General features: G+C 42.3%; 1 protein-coding gene and 1 long non-coding RNA gene across 6 annotated transcripts in view; one reads left to right on the top strand and one right to left on the bottom strand.

Annotated features, from left to right (window-relative positions):
• CCDC47 (coiled-coil domain containing 47) overlaps positions 1–21,142 on the bottom strand; it is a 100,497-nt gene extending 79,355 nt beyond the window's left edge. For 2 of the 5 annotated variants that reach the window (XM_085879622.1, XM_085879623.1), the window contains exons 1-3: positions 19,599–19,811; positions 19,386–19,489; positions 2,989–3,078 (exon numbers count right to left, since the gene is read on the bottom strand). In XM_085879622.1, the coding sequence (XP_085735748.1) occupies positions 2,989–3,078; positions 19,386–19,489; positions 19,599–19,785 (381 nt within the window). In that variant the 5' untranslated portion in view covers positions 19,786–19,811. Of the gene's footprint in view, positions 1–2,988; positions 3,079–19,385; positions 19,490–19,598; positions 19,812–20,464; positions 20,764–20,979 lie in introns of those variants that run through there. The other 3 variants (XM_085879625.1, XM_085879626.1, XM_085879624.1) reach the window with 3 other exon arrangements.
• On the top strand, positions 12,395–17,035 carry LOC147028850 (uncharacterized). The gene is made up of 2 exons (XR_015057737.1): positions 12,395–12,653; positions 12,861–17,035. It is a non-coding gene; the product is annotated as an uncharacterized LOC147028850 (long non-coding RNA).

The following is a 21,142-nucleotide window of genomic DNA, read 5'->3' as shown; positions in this document are numbered from 1 at the left end:
ATGTCCATCTTGTAAACCCCGTGTTCCCCGCCCATCCCTCTCCCTTCCACAGATCTCCTAATGTCTCTGTTCCCCACTGTTTTGTCCTTCACACTCCCACCCCTCGTGTCTCATGCCTCCCATGCTGTGAGTGGTGTGTTAGCTCTCACACAAGCCTTGACAAGGTATACAAAATAAAAAGAAAAAAATGGACATACCCATTGTTGAAGTGAATACAGTGCTTAACAAACTCAGATGAGCTAAGATCCTCATCCTCTTCATGATGATGTCATAAAAACGAATATGACATCATTGTGATGTGTCAGGTTTGTGAGAAATTATCTGTGCTAATGCCCTGTTCGATTCCCACAAACAGAATTCAAAAAGCTTGCCTAGTTTGAGATATTTTTTTAGGCGATTTCCATTAGCGGAGATATTTTGACGTCATAACTTTATTTCTCTGAGGAATTTTCAAAATTGGAGATGGTAACTGTCAGTGCAGTGTATTTTTACATGTATATGCCAAGTTTCAGGAAGTTTCGATGAAAACTGTAGGCTGTGTGGAGGAAAAATTTATATTCATGTATTTTAAATTGTAACAAATGGAGTTTCAGAAATGTAACTTCTATGCTGCAAATTGAATTGGCTGTCATTTCTGGCCAAAAGACTTTTGCCCTAAATGATAAGAAATGTGTTGTTCTGGAGTAGAGTGACCGAGCTGATAAATGAACCTTTGCTTAGAAAATGTACGAAGTGGCTTTTGTCTAAAGGACACGTCTACAGTCTGGGTGAATATCCCCCAACCTCTCTCTCATGGAAGTATAAAATGCTTTGAAATCTAAAAGTTTGGAGTACGAGCACGTGAGGAAGTATAGATTCTCAGTGGCTCGTACTCCTTGGAACTGACCAAGTACCAAGTTAGAATAAAACTCTCTGATGTAATGTAGAAGTGAATTGAATCGGGTTGGTCTAACTGTTAACTAAAATAAGAATAAATGAAATAGAACCAAATAATATTGCAATCAAATGTGGATTCTTAAGTTCATTGTACAAAGGTGAGAAGTGTATGGTGTATAATTAGGAAATAAATTGTTTCACAAGGAAGGACTTGTGTGGACATCAGTTTTACCAGTGTCGATAGGGTTTTTGTAGGGTTTTATAATCAAATCGGACAAACGTTAAACTCTGTCTGAAGTCAAATAGGATTCCACAATCGGCCGGTTAGAATCCTTCAGGAGGACAACGATCACAACAAGGTGGGTTTAAAAAATCCACATCAGCTGTGAAACAAAAAATCCACAAGAAGAAGATGAAGAACAACAACGTGAGTAAGACTTAGAGATCCTCCACGAGGATCTAAAAAGCAATACCTTTATGAGTCAAGAAATAATGATAAGTTAAAATAAGAAGTTATTTTTCAGACACCCTGAATGGCGAATAGACCAAGTCGCTGATTTGCATCTTGGTTGCGTTTCTAAAAACTGTATTATTATTATTATTGAGATACAATTTCCCCAGACAGGTATACAATATACATTTGTCATAATGGGGAGATGGATTGTCAGGGGAAAAAAAATTGTCATGCTAACAGAATCAGAAAAAAAGAAATAATTTTTTTTTTGGTCATTATATTGATTTTTAAGTTATAAACAAATAACTCAACATGGTTATTAATTGTAATCATTTTTGGGGGTTTTACAGTTAAAATAAATAAAAGCAAACCCAGCAGGTAAAACCCCTTTAAAAAATTCCAGAAAACTGCCATGACGTAATGAAGAGAAAATTATCAGCACGCAATGGATAATGGGCACACAACTCGCTTCAGATTCGTCAGAAACTGAATTTGATGAATTTTCTGATCAAGAATCCTCCGATTATGACGATAGTCAAAATCATTATGTAGAAGGTGCTGGAAGACTGTGTATATGATGAACCCGAGGTCAACATGACGCGGCGGGTAACGTGATACATGTTCGCCCTATTATTGGGTGCAGGGCCAATTGATTGGGGGCAAGGACACCAGAAAACATTTTAAAATCTTCTTTCAAGATATTATTCAAGAAAACAACAATTAAGTGTTCACTGAAGCCATCCATATCTATTCATAAACCAAACATGATTTCTTGATTCTCTAGACCTATAACTTAACCTTCATTGAAATACATATTAGACATGCTCAAGTACACACTTAAGAACATAAATAAGTATAGTTCACCAGAAGGCGAAACACATGAGACTGGGACATAAAGCGATGTGGTATCCACCGAGTGCTTTCCATGTAGTCGGTTCTCCACCAGCGGGTCAACGTGACATTGTCGCTCGCTTCTACACTGGCAGATGATGCTCTACTCTGTTTAAAAATTTTTCAAGGTGAACTACAGTACTGTACTTAAAAATTTGGAATGACGCTATATCGGACTAGCACAACTTAAATTGACTATTGTCCCATAATGAGTGTGTTACATTAGCTGTTAGATAACAACGCCACACCCATGTTCTTTGAGCGGCGAGTGGAAATGCCAGCAGGAGGAGACATGGGAGAAGTGTGGTAAGAGCAGTTGTTTTGTAACTCCTGTTTACTTTGATATGAATCTCATGTGGGTTTGAAGTTTTGCAGAGTTAATAGAGGAACAAACATCCTGTTTCTTGTCAGCACTTGTGAATAAAGTTTCTGTAAATCAACCCATGGTTCATCCGTCGTTATTCATGGTGACCTGTGAAATCCCCACAATAGCTTACGCTTGGATGGTGTCACAATGTGTTAACGACATTCAATCGGAACAATGGAAATAGATTGTGTAAATCGGCGACAGCCTGCAATGCACTACACAATTTACATTAGACAGCTAATATGACATCTGAAGAAAAATGTCCTAACAGCTGAACAACGCAACAGAAAATGAACAAATTCCCATAGTTATAAAAGACAAATTAATGGTCTTTGCATCAAGAGGCAAATATTCAGACAACTATGCATTTGGCTGCCCCAGTTCATATTCAATCACTTACTTGATGTAGATGAAGAGATTGTTGCCCAGGTTTTCGCACAGTTGGCTGCCCGTCAACACCCTCAAATTCCTCCTCATCGAATACCTCACTCTGAAAGGTAAGGAACCAAATTGCCATCGTACTCTAATTTACAAAAACATTAAATAGCCAACATGTCCAAACATGAGAAGGTAGTTTACTCAAATTAACCAATAAGAAAAGTAATATAAAGAAAAGGAATCAGGAAGGTTAAAAAAACTAATCATAATATACAATTCCAAGAGGCAATGCACACACCAACCAACATTGGACAGGTACTAACAAAGAACCCGTCCTAAGGGACAGATTAATTCCCCCAGAATTTGAAAATTTTAGGATGACGTGTAATACCACTTCTCACCACGAGTGGCGCTATGCCATAAATATTACGTGGAGAGAATTGAATCATCCCACCCCCCCCCCCAACCAACCCCACGTGAACCTATGGGACTGAATTTTTGTTTTAACCACACTTAACCTTCCAATGCACACCCTAAGTACACCCACAAGTTTTCAACACTGTAGGAATGCATAGAAGTCAAATAAACAAGAGAGAGAATTGCTTTGCAATACATGTCCCCTACCGGTCCCAATGAATGGTCAGGAGATAAAAATTAGTTTGCTTTAACGCATACTCCATCCGATACCAGAACAAAAAAGAAGAAGAAGAAACTCCACACCATGTTTCAATCATTTCTAGGCTTTGCCCATTTCATATTAAAAAATAACCCCATGTATATACAGTACATTAAGCACAAAACTTGCGTACAGCTTATGTGCAAATGTAATACATCGTGGTTATATACCTGGGATCATTTGAATTGCACTGGGCCATGGACTAACACCAAGGCCTAAGGCCTGCCAATCTGTGCTGCTTTATGCAATGGTGGCACATGATTTTATTGAGGTAGGAGTCAGGCCAGTTGTCCAGCCAATGGGAATAAAGCAGTGGGATGGAGTTGGGGCAGCTGAATACTGCACACACATAAAATATCACATATCATGCAAATCTAAAAAGAGCATAACTCTGTGATATATTGATGAAACGACCTGAAACTCGAACATGTTCTGCAACTGATCATCACAAAGCCATGCACCAAGTTTTGGTTGAATATATTAAAGGGTATGGGAAACTAGAAGGTCACTTTTCGACATCGTGACATTGCCAGATATGCCTCCGCCTACATTATCACATCATTATACATACATGTACCAATTTTGATTTAAATCGCTGAACCCAGATTCAAAATATTAAATAATTCTGGCTGCCAAACCATGCGTCCGATCAGATTGAAATTTAAAACATATACAGTATTTTCCGGTGTATTAACCGCACCCATGTTTTTCACCCTCAAAATAAATGAATATAATGATCATTTTATTTTCTGATCTAGATGTAAATACGTTTGTACATTAACTTTGTATGGAACAAAGTGACAGAGATATCAACATGCTTACTCCCATGTCCGCTTAATTTAGTCTAACAGTCTTATTCTCATCTTCAAGAAGTTGAAGACAGAGGAAAGTTTACCAACAAGTTCATATTTTTCTTTCTTATTTTTGAACATTATAAAGAGGATTTTTTTTGTTCCGAGAAAAACAGAAGAAAAGGGATTCATACCGGTATCAAACATATTTATTGTGGGTTTGTGGCCCTAAAAGGGCCGTTTGGGTTGGATGAAGCTTTTCAGCTCAACCCGAGGAAATCCTCGTCAATGCTTTCCTCATCGAAGACGGCACGTAACTCCTTGTCCGAATCAGGGTAGAGCAAGTCCACGTCGCTGTAACCATCATTTGCAGCCTCCACCTCTCAAATGATGTCGTCCATGTTATTGGAGATGCAGCATTTCAGAAATGCTCACTTGATGATGTCCGACAGTAGCTCCTCCCACACCTTGATGATCCAGCTGCAGATCATCGAAAGGTCAACCTTTCTCATCCTCCTGATGAATGTCGGTAGTCTGCCAGTCAACATAATGCTCAGCCAACATCACAAAATTCAACGTAGTTCAATTCAATGAAATTCAAAAACTGTGAAAGTTCAACCAAGATGCATGTGCCCAATGCTCCTCGGAATCCGGGTGGAAAATCCCGGCGGGAAACACGTCACAAAATGTTGATTTTCAACTGATGAAAATACCAAATCCGGGAAATAGGAAAGGTCGTCTGTGGTGGTTCCACCGAGAGGAAGCTAATGTTCCTCGAAACCTGGGTCAAATACAAAGACCTGTGAAGTAATAAAGTTCGTCTGGTCGGCATGAGTAACCCACAGGAAGCAAGTTAGGCACCGCTCATAGAAACGAAGGAAAAATGAAGAGAACCAGGAAGAACAAAGAGAACCAAAAGAACTGAGCAGCACTGGTACTTCTTAAAGCTTCACCATTACACGGGGGTCCTCGCTCCAGTGAGATTCTTCTTCTTTTCAAATCCATTTCCCGCCCTCGTATAAAAAAGTACTCGGGGTTGATTGGTTGTTCCTCGTTTTAAATGATGCTCCACTATCTAGCATTTGCTAGCGTAGCGTAAGCATGTCAGGAACAAGCTTGGTGGATTAATTCTGCCTGCATCGGATGTTCATGTAGAAAATAATGCATGTAAAAAGATCGTCACCCCTTCTGCTGCGCACAAACAATGACGCTGGCTGGAAACTTGTCTTTGGGCATTGTCTTCCTCTTGAACACGACATACGAGGGAAGCTTACCACGCAAGCTTATTTGAGATTGGTGCTCCTTTATTAGACTCCAGCTATTGTGAATAATTCTTCTTTTGATGTGAGAACAGGTGTTCTTCTTCTCCTTCTCCTTTTGTGTGTAATGGCGTTTTCAGAGCCGCAAAGCTCTATATACACCGCACACCTAAACTCCAGGTGTCTGTTTTTTAATACATTTAATTTCCGCACACGGTTAATAAAATGCTGTACAAACTCTTAACCTGATTTCCAAAATTTAAACGGCGGAATTGAGCTTAACGGCAGTTCCTACTGCTACAAAAGTGTTCATTTGGAAACATAATTGAAATTCAGCATTGATCGTTTTTAAAACCGATTTTTTTCTTTCATAATAATAATAATAATAATTGGAACCATACTCTGTACAGAGAGTGTCGGTGCTGCCGAAGCAGTTTCCTGGGCTATTGGGCACAATCTGGACGGGTCGCCACTCCGACGCAGGATACTCGAATGGCTCAATTATCCCAGCAAGCTGGTAGTCAATTTGCCGACCTCGGAAGGATGACAGGCTGAGTGATTTTTTCTATACCCGTGTATAAACCGCACCCCCAACTTTTACCTATTTTTGTCGATAAAAAAAGTGTTGTTGAAACACCGGAAAATACGGTATTCCCCATGACTACTAGATCATAATTGTGATGTCCCACGTCGACTGATGAAGCAGTTAAAGAGAAATTTGTTTTTAAAAGATTTTTCATTCAATCCAACATGGCTGCCAGACCATGTGACCTTCAAACAAGCCACTTTTTGAATGATCAGGAAGTTGGTAGACTTCCTATGTAGGGAAGGCACAGACATTCCATCTGGGTTAAATACAATACAAATCCCCCCCCAAAAAATACCAAGATACAAACTTATAAACTTATAAGGTATCCACCAGTAGTGTGTGTAGAATTTCACATCCAATTAATTTAACACTCATAAAACATTTGGACAACATCGCTGAGCTACAAAAGTTGACCATCTCAAAATAGCCCAATTGTAATTCTTCTTCGTCTTCTTCCTTTCAGAGAGCCGAACTCAAAATTGTTTAAGTTAAGGACTTGGTTTAAACATGACTCTACTGAATTTTATAATGGGAAGCTTCATGACGACTCAAAATGTTTGACAACTTGAAAGGATTCCATGAAAAGGAGGCAAATTTGCATAATAATGACAATGGAAACCAGGGGGGGGGTACGCAGGACAATGCCTGTCAACGGGTGGGGCCACGGCAACAGAATTACCCAAGGACCAATCACACCTAAATGGATGTAGTTAACGGCATATTATAATGGACAGTCTGGCATCGTATTATGTCCAGTCCGGCAGTAGCCACAACGGAAAACCACTTTACAGACAGGTGTGGTTAACAGTGAAATATTACGTCCAGTTCGACAACCATCGTTGCCAGACATATGATAATTAAAATCAAATAAACACGATAATTGTTGCAGGTATGACAGCATGTGCACAGAGTGTAGGAACTTGCTTCTATCCGTAAAACTAGCACGCACACAGCCAGGCAGTTTGTCATCAACTTGTCATCATTGAAGTATGACAGACATTAAATACAGTTGGTGAATAAAAATGTGTATGTTTTTTTTTTGTCTTTTAAGAGAAACAAGTAATAAATAAATAAACATTTGGGGGGAGCAAGGAGGGGACAGTGTGAGAGAAAAAGGTGGGGGGGTGAGGGGTGGAGATGGGGTTACCAAAGAGAATGATATGCGACGCTAAATGACCGAACATAAAAAAAGAAAATGTCAGAACAGCTATACACACAACGTCACAACAGAGTTTGTAAAGTAATCCGCTGGCACATCCTGCAAAAACTTTGATATTCCAGTTCCAAAAAAATTGTGGGAAAATGAACCTAACACAATCACTGAAAACATTGAAGTACCCCTCACGTACGACTTTATGATCCCATCCGGCATGAACATCGGAAACAAAGCGTAGCGACCACCTTAGGTCCAAAAAAAGAAGAAGAAAAAAGTAACGATCCTGAAGAGAGCCCTCGGCACAAAACTTTGAAAACAGAAAACTTCACTGCTTGGTCCGTGAATCGTGACCCATTACCGAAGTGAAGGTGGATACTTTGAGCCCACACTTGGAGGATTCCATTCCACATTCTGAAACTCCATATGTAGATACCAATAAACGAAACACATACATACAATGTTCCATTATGGTAATACAGTTTATATACACACACATGTGCAAATGTACACATGCATAAAATACATAAAAACGAAAAACACAAATATTTAAGACAAACACAAAAGAGTTCTTTGAAAGAGGAATTCAAGTGGAAATTAGCAAAATTCAATTAAAAATATATCAAGGAACAGAACACAAAATGTCGATCTGTGCTCTATGCCTTCAGAACCAGATCATGGCAAACACATGGTTGAATGGACTTTATTGTTTTTGTGTATGTAGACGTCGAAGTGAGGGGTGGATAATATTAAAAGATCGAACAAAAATGTAAAATAAAATGATGTCCTGTAAAAATAAAATTGCACATTTTCAACAGATAAGACCCGAGGAAATCGGGTCATCGCAGGGTCACCCGAGGAACACACACACACACACACACACACACACACACACACACACACACACACACACACACACACACACACACACACACACCATCGCAGGGCCCAACACAGGCAGAAATATATGTCTGTCTAATGGATGTTCCATTGAGAGCACAGATACTTTTACCAAATCAAACAACCAAGCAGCTTGGAGAGCACTCCCCAAGTGACTTAAGCACTCAAACAAAATGGTTGATAAGAAATGACTCGTTTGACACGCAATTAGACACAAATTAAACATACACCTCCCGGAGACGCCCAAAATGTGAAATATGTCTGAATTGGATAAATGAACACTTTTCTAGGAGTTGGAACTGCTTGCAAGTTTGATTCTGCAGCTGATATTTTGTAATTCTCCTTAGTTTAAGAGATAATCATGGTGATCGTCTGTGCGGAAATGAAATAAAGCCGTGAGCGCTGATGTCTCCAGGAGTTTATAAGCATCGCAATGTACCCAGCGATTCGTAGCAATGATGAACAGGCATTCGATAATATGAGTAAGAAAAATGAAAAAATAACTTTGTCCTAAATAAATCGTTGCAGCCTGTTCCATATCAAGGTAAGGTTGAGCAGGCCAAAAAAACATGGCAGCATTCAGACTCCAGCGAGGTTACCCAGGAAACGCCTGAAGAACCAGAGAGCGAGGTGGCCGAGGATCGCACGATGAAGGATATAATTAAATAAGGTTGTTAATTATCTTCAAAAGGGGTGTTTTAATTAACCGAATTAGTATCAATGTAAACAATTTTAAAGGAAATTTAATCAACGACTATAGGCTATTACTAGTTTTGATACTAAAACAGAAACCGTCATACTTTGGACACATACTTTAACAGGCCAAATTATTCCCGCTTTCTTGCTGGGTGTTACGTTCATTCATATTGCTGGGGGGGGGGGGGGTTGGTATTGCTGTGGTTCTCAAGATGGGCTTCTTTCTTCCTTATTTTTTTTTTTGTTTTGTTTCGGTTCTTCTGCCGCAGGACCTTCCTTCGACTTCTTTTTCTACTCTCTTTTCGAGACCTATACATTATCTCATGCGATGGTTCTGTGCGGATTTTCAAGAAAAGAAAGAAAAGTAAAAAAGGAAGTGGTGAAGAATAATAACCGCAACGGGCGAGAGAAAAAGGCAGGAATGAACGAATGACGCGCGTCTGGCCTGTGTGATGAGAGACCTGGCCTGCAAGACCTCATTGAGGATTGGAGTAATCCCTCCGAGGGCCGCTTGTTGGAGGCACCATCTGTGTTGAAGACACTGAGGCAGAGGAGAGCCTCAATGGGATGCATTGGTCAGAGGGGAAGCAGAAGCGTTTCTCCTCCTGAGAGTCACCTGAGCCAACCTGAAGAAACGTGTAGCTTCAAGGTGTTGCAGGAATTGCTCTGGTTCGTTCGTTGGCGAAGTCTGAGAATCCTTCCAGAGAGAGGGAGGGGTGGTGGTGAAGTGTCAGCCTCGTGGCCTGTGACTGGGGCGAGGCTGTTGGAACGTCAACTCAAACAGGCCTGAATTCTTCTTCTCCCCCCCCCCACACACACCTTTCTCCTTTACACATTATTTTCTTTAAGCCGCCGTCACACCTTGACGTTTTAGCCAGCCTATGGCAACGTATCAAAATGTATGTAAAACGCTGGCGTACGCTGAACTATTGATGTTTTTTTCAGTTTTTAGCGTATTCATAACGAGTTGGACGTATGCATAACGTATTAGTAATGTACACAGAACGTTTCGATAACATATAGATAACTTATACCAATGAATGCTTAGCGTGTTGTCGGTGTTCACAACCTATGCCCAACAATAGTCAAACGTATGCAAAGCGTGCGGCAGCGTATCGCCGACGATCACGTGGCGTAGCCTATTAAAAGGCTGCCGCTCAACGATTCAAATCATAACCGCACTCGACATTGAAGTGTCAAGGCCCTGTCACACCTTGACGTTTTAGCCAGCGTATGCCGACGTATGAAAAATTTGCCAAATACGCTGGCGCACGTCGAATACGTTATGGGTATTTTTTGTATACGTTAAGAGCACGCTGAAGCACGATGGCATACGTCGTACTACGCCGAGCACATCGACAAATTTTAAGCATGCTCAAAACGTTTAGACATATGCCAGCGTATGACGCACAGGTTCCGCATACGCTGGCCATAAGTTGGAGGCACGTTATGCGATCGTTGACACACGTTATTTGTAAGTTACTCATAAGTCGAAACACATCGAGGTAATGTTTAGCGTACCCGAAACTTATTTCTAACCTATGAGTAACGTGCTTTGAACCTACGTGTAACGCATCTCCAACGCATATTGACGTATTTGACGTCTTCTGGATGACCACAGAACTTACTGAACGTGTTACTAACTTACAGCTACCGTATAATCGTGTATTGGCAGCGTTTAGGCGAATTGCTATATAAAAATGGGGTTCACACTGGAGGAACCCGTCAGTGTTCCAGACTCCATGGTTTTTTTTTTTCTTCGGCATGACGGTGATGTTGACACTTCGATTTCTAGTGCGGTTATGATTTAAATCGTTGAACGGCAGCCTATTAATTACATTATAACCACACTATAAATCGAAGTGTCAACATCACCGTCATGTCGAAGAAAAAAAAAACCCCCCCAAAAAAAAAACCATGGAGTCTGGAACACTGACGCTAAACATTACCTCGACGTGTTTCGACTTATGAGTAACTTACAAGTAACGTTTGTCGACGTGTGTCAACGATCGTACAACGTTCCCACAACACTTTACTCATAGGTTAGAAATAAGTTTCGGGTATGCTGAACATTACCTCGACGTGTTACGACTTATGAGTCACTTACAAGTAGCGTGTGTCAACGTGTATCAACAATCGCGTAACGTGCCTACAACTCATGGCCAGCGTATGCGGAACGTGTGAGTCATACGCTGGCATACGTCGAAAAGTTTTGAGCATGTTAAAATTTGTCGACGAGCTCGGCGTACTACGACGTATGCCAGCATGCTTCAGTGTGGTCTTAACATCTATCTATAATTCCAGCAATCTGTGTGTGTGCGTGTGTGTGTGTGTGTGTGTGTGTGTGTGTGTGTGTGTGTGTGTGTGTGTGTGTGTGTGTGTGTGTGTGTGTGTGTGTGTGTGTGTGTGTGTGTGTGTGTCCGCTGTTTCTCGACAACCTCTGGTCCGATTTAATTGAAACTTGCCAGGTATATTGCTGGGGACCTGAGGATGTGCCTTTTCAAGGTTTGATATTAATCGGACAAGTGCTTCCCAAGTTATGGCCATTTATTTACCAAACGAATGGGAAGACACGTTGTTGCGTGGGCATGGCCGATGGGGAAGGGAAGCACAGCCACGTTCCCCATTACGGGTTACAATGTACGGGCTTCCGGAGAGTGATGACTTCTTGTATTCTAATAATTTCTCGATTTCTTATGCGCATTTATAGATAAACACAATGGCCCAAGTTATGATCGTTTTCATATTAGACGGTGTATAAATTTCGGGAACATCAGTGTTGGTATGCTCCGAACCAGGAAGCAAGTTTTTTCTCTCTCTTCTCTTCTCTTTTTGTTTTTCCTTGCCACGACATTGCGAAAAGGTAAAATATGTTATGATGATGATATGCGAGGTGGTCATATTTGAGCCATAGTTGAATAATCAATAGTCAATAGTTGTATATTAATCAGCTGTCAGCATTCAAACCTTGCTTTAAGATGTTGCTTTAAATGTATCATGCTGTTTTCACTATGTCTTTGATAACCCTTTATGGCTCTGCAGCTGCACAACAGCATGTCCTTGGGAAAACTGTGTATGCTGATATCCCACACATTCCTGTTCTTAGTCATCACCAGAGTTTCGCCTTTGCTATCAGCAGGTGCCAGTGTAGGGGTGTAGGAGTCTTAGAAAGTTATTAGTTTGCAAGATGAACTGTTGGGTTGCGAATCTGAGGATTGACTGATTCAACTTCCCTGAGGGCCCCTAGGGAGGGGGGAAAGAAGCCCACTGCCGCATTTATTTCTTTATTTCTTTATCCCTTAGCACACACTTATAGTCCACACCCAGTTCTGCTTTTGTGTGATTATATAAACAATTGTTTTTAAGTAAGAATCTCAATGTGGTCCGGGGGCACCTGACTGAAGGGCCTTTGGGCTGCATTCCGCATGCGTAGTGCCATCTTCTGAAATAAATCGTATCATTTGAGAACCCTCATTCGACTCTGTCATTACTCGGCCGGGTGAAGAGTCATAACAATTGGCGACGAGGATGGGATTCGACTGATGCTGGCGGTGTGGACGGCGGGACTCCACTTGGTGTACAGCGATCGCAAGGGTTCAGCTAAAGGTACGTGGAAATTGCACGTATAGGGCACCTAAGACAGGGAGCCCTAGTTAGGTGAAAACTGTACACTTGGTGGGCAGTGCCCCGCTGGACGCAGCTCCAGGATCTTCTCGGATCAAGAACTGTAACGGTAAAAACATATGAGGTGATTCGAATGCGGTTTGTTTGAAGGGCACAAAGAGGGCTGGCAGGCCGTATGTTGGGACCGGGAAGGGTAGAGGATAAAGGTATCCGTGTGAAATAAGGAGGGAACAGGTTGGAATCCTGTACCATAGAGAGGGAAGGTTAGAGGCCTTCATTGGGTTTTGAGGCTTAAGGCGGCTGATTGAAAGGGATTTCGGTCCCGGCGTAAAAGGAGAAACGATTTACAGCTATTAGGCGGCTGATTGAAAGGGATTTCGGTCCCGACGTAAAAGGAGAAACGATTTACAGCTATTAGGCGGTTGGTAAGATAAGAACAAAAGATGGGGAATAAACTCTGCAAAGAACATAGAGTTACCCAAAGGAACAACACTTAAAGTTATCGGTGAAAGTGGAAAACACTGGAGAGCGTTTGCAGCGTGGCTAACGGAGTCACAAAGTGAGACAGGACGGAAGCGATTTGATTCAGAGGGAATCTTGAACCAACGGGGAAAAAACACAAAGTTAATGAGCCAGGAGAAGGGCTGTTTGTAGAGTTACCTATTTGGATGTATTTGTGAATACAATGTGGTGGGGAAGTTGAGTTTTGTGTTAGACGTAAGTTGAGTGTTCCAACCTGGAACTTGTATGTGTGGAACAACTTGTATGTTTGTATGGAGATAATGATTGGTCGTCATCGTTAATGTGAAGACTTTGGACGAGGTGAATTGCGCACACCAAATCCGGAGGAAGGACGATGATGACCGATTCTGCACGTGTTGTTAATTCATAGTGATGGGCAAATGTCATTGAGAGAGTGTGTGTGTGTGTGTGTGTGTGTGTGTGTGTGTGTGTGTGTGTGTGTGTGTGTGTGTGTGTGTGTGTGTGTGTGTGTGTGTGTGTGTGTGTGTGTGTGTGTGTGTGTGTGTGTGTGTGTGTGTGTGTGTGAACTCGATGGGGAATTGAATAATTAAAACCACTTCAGCAGACAGTTTGGGGATTATGTGTGAGAATTCCCTACAGTACTCGTGCTGTGGGATGTCAAATGGACCAACGTTCGGCTTTTCTCATGGTCCGATAAACTCTGTATGCTGTTTTGGCTTTGAACACTGTACGTGATAAATGGATGGTCTCCAAAGAGCATCATTTTGATTTCAAATTCAAATTCAGTTCTGTTTCCACTTTGCATGTTTCGTAAGGCTGATCGACATTACGGGTTCGTTTTAACGTCAGTTTCAATTCTGTTTCATTGTTGGGGTCATTAAGCATGTTTTATACTTGATTTTCGTAAATCTGGGAAAAAAACTGATAATTTATGGGGTTTTGCGAGTCACGTGACGTGCCGTAGGATTTAACAGGCGCGACGAAAGCACGAAATCGTCCCGTCGAAGGACAGCTTATTGTGAGGGTTTACGAAATGGATTAACACATTTTACAAAGTTTGGGGACGCCCTTCATAGGATTCTGTAAAAATTCCGATTTAAAACGAACGTATTTGAGATGTCGTCAAATATTTGTTACGTGAGTTTGATCGTAAAAACCAACGCGCTGATAAGACGTATTGCTCATGTGAGTGCGTGATGACGTAATCACGCATGGGCCCAGCGCGCTTTGTCAAACTTGAAAGTGCAATTAACACCCTGCTGTGAACGTGCCTGCTTGTCGGAGCAATGTACGAGAATTTCTCGAGGCGGCTGATTTTGAATATGGTGGACAAACTAGATTTTAAAGAGATAGCTTTGTGGTAAAATTAATTAATAAGGACATTGACGTTTCAAAGGATCGCTCGATTTTGTGTTTCGAGGCGAGTGCACGCGCTATCGGTACGTAGAAGCGACAATACTTTGAAACAAGGCTGTGATATATGTTTGTTCTGGTTGTTGTTGTTGATTGGGCTTCGTGACCGAAAAAGGGAAAAAAATAGCCGCGGGAGAGACGCGGGACCGAGGGATTTAGGATAGATGGAAAGGGGGATTTAAATGCTTTGAACAAGGAACGGATTTTATTTAAAGTGGGTTTATCTTTTTAGCCGCGTCTTGCGTAGCGAACGCCGGCTCTAAGAGAGTTCCGCGTTGTTCTTATTATTATTATTATTATTATTATTATTATTATTATTATTATTATTCTGGTAAAGACAAAACCTTTAGGACGTGGCTCTTGGACACATTTGTCCTTGTTTACATGTCAGACATCCAAGAACAAGGACGTTTGGTAGGCTACGCACTGATGTGGATAGCGGTGTTTTTGGGAAAAATTACGGGCGGAGCTCGTGCTGTTTGAACATGCAGCCATCGTGGGCCTTGACGAGGGAGCGTTTCGATTCTCTGCCTGTCGGGGTCGAGCTGTTTGTCTGGAAGCGGACAGAAAAGCATGTCTGTTGTCTTTATATGAGCCTCTGTCAGGATAAATTAATTGGATTTGGGAAGCATAAGCGGAATTAAAGGGATGTAGAGGAACGGTTGCTTAGCAACGACATCGATCTGGAAGGAATGGAATTGGCTTTGCACTGCACTCACTGTCGACTACGATGAAACAGGGCAGGATTATGAATACGTGGCCAAAGCACATAGAGATTACACCGTCAAACGCTCTCTGATGACAACCAACCGATGGATCAGGAAGGAAGGAGCGGCAGTGGAGGTGAAACAAGCCGCCAGAGAGCGCGAACTAATGAAGCACAGAGAAGGACTAACACCGTACATCTCAATGGCAGTTAGTAACAGACATAGTGCAGGGGAGTTAGGAAGAATGGTGAACAGATTGAGATGCGCCCCAGAACCACAAGATGGGGCAACGAACACCAGAACACTTTACAGGCCGTCAGACAAGGAGATGGATGGAAGGTATACTTGCCTGATCAAAATCTACAGTAGTGTACAGTAAGGTCTCTGGCATTCACATCCACTCACCACGCACCCAGAGCAACTTCCAGTCCTGCAAGCTCTTGTCATGGTTGGAGCCTCATACGGAGGTATCATTTAAAAATAATCTTTTACACAAATACTTGTCATTATGTTGCAGTTGACTGCAGTGTTCAGTGCAGTGGCATGCTGTAAACCTTGTAGTAACGGAGACAGTGACAGAACCTTTGACGACACAATATGCAACTCCTGGTACTCACACTACTCCTTTGTGGGGGGGACATATCACTAGGCAACACACTAACACACTCAAGCCAAAGAAACCATATACACCTCCGTGGCAAAGGGGGACACGGAAATGAACCAGTACCAACCCCACAGCGACATAGGAGGGGAGCGGCTGGAGAAAGAATGGAAGCAGGTGAATACGCAAGGTTGGGGAAAACATACAACCAAGAACTAGATAAGGTAAAGATATTTTCAAAGGAACCTGGCAAGACCGCACCACTCATTTCCAGAGGGCTGACAACCATCCAGCCACAGCAGCTCATAGAACTGGCTTGCGTCCAAGCCGAGGAAACTTACGATTTGATAGAACGAAACGAGGAAATAAAATCGATTAGATGGTCTTATGCTATGACAAAACCTGTTGGGGGGCGACGTCAAAAAATGCAGAAAAGACAGAAGTGGCTTGGCAGAACAAAACGCAAGACAAAACCCAGCGGGGGCACTTTGCACAAATAGGATTCATATGGGGTCAACACGCATCTCTAATTACCCAAGTTCCATGGGCCCCTAAAGAACCCTTTTGGAGTATAGTTGTGAAATCTTGTGAAAATACAGTAACCTCCCGGAGAAGAACACATTTCACTTAAAGGTGTTTTCACCTATAAGGCTTGAAGCTCTCACGAGCGATTGAGTGGAACGCAAGGAGGGTTACGCAGGGTGGAGATCTATATTTCATGACTGGGGAGACTGGTTACTGTGCCTGGTAGGGGCAGCAATCCTAATCATCATGGGAATAATTTTTGGAGTATTTCTGATCAAACGTCTCATTTCCATTTGTCTAAAGAAATGCTGTGAAGCCTCACCCCTCACCCAGGCCATCATAATAATTAACAGCGAACTCATGGAGGAAGACCCCGAGGACCTCTGTATGGGGCCACAACCAGACCCGACCCCCACCAGCTGAGGAGCCAACAAGGTGTTCTGGCGGAGGGGCGCCCTGGGGAAGACTCTTCCAGGTATTACTGATTACTCAATGAACTTTCAAGTGAAAAGGTAAGCCAAACATGGACTCACGCATCTCACTACACACGAAGATACAGGAAGTTGTAACAAGAAAGAAAGGAAATCTACAAGTAAAATGCTGATGGAGGTTTATGATAGATGTGGCAGTGTTTTGACTAGCATATGCATAATCGTGGAAAATGGACAATACCAGATAGTGAAGGCATGTATGGAAAATACTTGTATGACCCTTATATGTAAATATGCATCTCATGAGACTCTTTTGTCTTCTAGCGCAAGTTGAGAAAGGAGCTTACACCATGCCTTGAGCGCTCACAGTGCTGCTCACCCATTATTACATTTGCATATTGTAAATATTATTGTTGTAATTAGTGTCGAGTATAATTGCCTAAATAATAATGTTGCTGTTAATATTGTATAGACTTGTAGTGCTTTTAATATTGTGTGGACTTAACATCAAATTTGTATATGACAACTTAATGGGAGACTTGTGGCAGTGGGCAAGACAAAAGGCAACAGAAGCTAACCTGAACCACCGGCAGTTGGGGACTTCTCATTTGGGGATTGTTGATGGCTATCCACGGCATTCGCAAATCCTGTTTGGCAGGCACGGGGGCCTAGGGGTAGCTGCTACAGGAACCAAATAGGTATCCACTCGGTTGGTGAGTATCAGGTATGGCTGGGTATGGTCAAATATGACCAAGGAGGGAACTGTTATGATGATGATATGCTAGGTGGTCATATTTGAGCCATAGTTGAATAATCAATAGTCAATAGTTGTATATTAATCAGCTGTCAGGATTCAAACCTTGCTTTAAGATGTTGCTTTAAATGTATCATGCTGTTTTCACTATGTCTTTGATAACCCTTTATGGCTCTGCAGCTGCACAACAGCATGTCCTTGGGAAAACTGTGTATGCTGATATCCCACACATTCCTGTTCTTAGTCATCACCAGAGTTTCGCCTTTGCTATCAGCAGGTGACAGTGTAGGGGTGTAGGAGTCTTAGAAAGTTATTAGTTTGCAAGATGAACTGTTGGGTTGCGAATCTGAGGATTGACTGATTCAACTTCCCTGAGGGCCCCTAGGGAGGGGGGAAAGAAGCCCACAGCCGCATTTATTTCTTTATTTCTTAATCCCTTAGCACACACTTATAGTCCACACCCAGTTCTGCTTTTGTGTGATTATATAAACAACTGTTTTGAAGTAAGAATCTCAATGTGGTCCGGGGGCACCTGACTGAAGGGCCTTTGGGCTGCATTCCGCATGCGTAGTGCCATCTTCTGAAATAAATCGTATCATTCGAGAACCCTCATTCGACTCTGTCATTACTCGGCCGGGTGAAGAGTCATAACAAAATACGTTGGCGCTAATTGAATAATTGGGTATTAAAAATAAATTGCGAATAAACGTAACTGCGAATAATATCGAACTTCCGGGTCACACACGTACGGGCACGTGAGAGTGAAGAAACCGCCTGTGTGGTTTATTTATTATTATTTTTTTTTTTACGGGCACGTACTAGTATACAAAAACTTACCCATAATGTATTCGACGTGTGCCAGCGTTTTAGACAAATTTTTCATATGTTGGCATACGCTGGCTAAATCGTCAAGGTGTGACAGCGGTTTTACATATTAGCAAATATTATTTTGTTATTTGGCTCCCCCCCTTGGGATGAGCTAGGGATACCTAGATTGCCTTGTTCAATTTGTTTTTGTCTTAGCACCTGTCTGTCCTTTATTTTCTTAATTATTAACACCGCATATATTTTATTATATTCCTTTTTTTGAAACAACATTTATTCCTTGCTTGGTGGTATACCCTGTGTTTCTTTATCCTGAGTAAAGCATTTGCATTTATTCCTCTGTTTTGAATTTTGCATTGCATTATTGGATTGGCACACGATACCGTGTGTTCAGTGGGGTGTGTGAATTGGCATCAGCATTAAGATATTAACATCGCTTGGTCACATCTGACTGCTGATGCAGCACAACCGCACACGGGGAATGTATTGGTCTCCCGAGAACGTCAATCAGGACCTCCGGAGCAATGGCGGTACCCCGAGCCCTTTACCCAAGGGCTAAGTCGTAACATGGGTCGGCCAGGGAAGGTTTTTGGCAGGTCTTTATGAAACGGCCCGGCAGGACCGAAATTTGACCAAAGTCGATTTGGGTAGGAATATTGCTCAGCGTGTCGGCGGTAACTCGCAGATTCCTAGCAATAGACACAGTGGGATATTTGACGTCCACCAACGGATGCCGGCAGTTGAGACACCCAGCTTAACGTCCATCTGAGGGAGGGCGTGCTTTTGGATGCAACGCCTTGCCTGCGAAGCACCAATCCAACAATTTATAATCGGATCTGGATTCGAACCCAGACAAGACAGCTCAAACGTCTAGCAGGTTGATCAATACTTCCACATGTAGTTTAGGTAAACTTGAGATTTAAAATGATTACTTATTGAAATTTGCCTGTTTAAGATCAGATGGCACGACATGCACAACATACGTCCCTTACCTCATCAACAAGATCGTCATCTTCCAAAGAAACATCATCGTCGACCTCTCCATCCACAGAATCCACGTCATCTATCACCACGTCATCCTCTGCATCCGTCTCCACTACACATGAAGAATAACATCACAACATGCCTCCCCATTTTGTCCACACAAACACGTTCAATAGAGAAAGCGAGGGCAATGAGTGATGCTGCTGAAAAGCGTATGACACCTGCTGATGGGACATGGGATGGGGTCTCGTCGTCCAAATCCTCAAACTCCGCAAAATCATCATAATCATCCACGTCGTCATCAACACCAGGCAAACCAGGATTGCTGGCACCAATGCAGCTCGAATGCGTTGCCACAAGTAGCAACAGCAGGTGCACAGTGAAGGGAACAGCGATGGTGCGCAGCATCTCAAGGCCTGCATGGTGACATGTGGGGAACACAAGGTTCGAATACGAGTGAAGATCCACTGAAAACACAAACGTGTTAATCGGACACACACGCACGCACACACACCTACACATGCACACACCACTACACACACGCACACCCCTAACACGCACACACAGACCTACACACACCTACACATGCACACACCACTACACACACGCACACACACCCCTAACACGCACACACAGACCTACACACACACCTAAACGCATACACACAGCTAGACACACGCATGCACACACCTACATGCATACACACACACCTACACACACACATACACCCCTACACACACCTTATACACCTACATGCATACACTCACACACACCTAGACACACGCATGCACACACACACCTACACTCCTACACACACACCTACACGCATACACACACACACACACACGCACACCTACACACGCATACACACACACCTACAAACGCACACCTGCACACGCACACACCCCTACACACGCACACCTACACGCATACACACACACACCTACACACGCACACCTACACACGCACACACCCCTACACACGCACACACACACATACACCCCTACACACGCACACCTACACACGCACACACCCCGACACACGCACACCCCTACACATGCCTACACGCACACACATACACGCCTACCTCTGAAAAGTTGTCGGTCAAAGGTAACTTTGCTGCCGTTTCACTCCCTCACGTTCTTGCTTCACAACGTCTCTGAGGCAGTGAAAACGGGTTTGTTAATCACGTGAACAACGCTCAGTTTCTTCATTCACTGCCCTCAAAAACCCCACAGACGTCTCGCCATAATCTACACTCAGCAAATAACGTGAACAGCAACCTTTGTGAGCGTTTTAAAATGTATACTTCTCTCACTAACGATGCCCATAACAGGCTTCGGATTTAATGAAAGTTGTTTTGTTGAAAAATATTGGGGAAAAAAAACAAAAAAAATTATAACTTTCATAATATACCGCACGAGCTTTTCATCACTTTTGTATTTCTTTTCCATTAAACTTTTGGAAAATCGTACAATAAAATATATTATTAGAATTAAACTGTTGCTTTCGAGCTTCAAGGATAAACCACAAACAATAGCTCAAAAAAAGGTAAGCAAGAGATTTTACAGTTCGTGATTACATATACACCACCAAAATAACCTTGTTCGTCCTGGATAGTCTCATGGGGATTCACGAGACACAAAGCGTCAAAAGCAAGAATAAACAAAAATGACAGAACGGGGTGAGAAAAGAGAGATGGAGGCAAAATATGACAATTATCCTCGGTTTCATTTATTTGTCGTCGAAAGACACTTTGGGGTGT

This window comes from Eptatretus burgeri, chromosome 4 (genome assembly GCF_056783735.1).
Source record: "Eptatretus burgeri isolate ZD-2024b chromosome 4, Ebu_testis_v1, whole genome shotgun sequence".
NCBI classification, from domain to species: domain Eukaryota; kingdom Metazoa; phylum Chordata; class Myxini; order Myxiniformes; family Myxinidae; genus Eptatretus; species Eptatretus burgeri.
The sequence above is the reverse complement of the archived record's forward strand: the minus strand, read 5'-3'. Positions and strand labels throughout refer to the sequence as shown.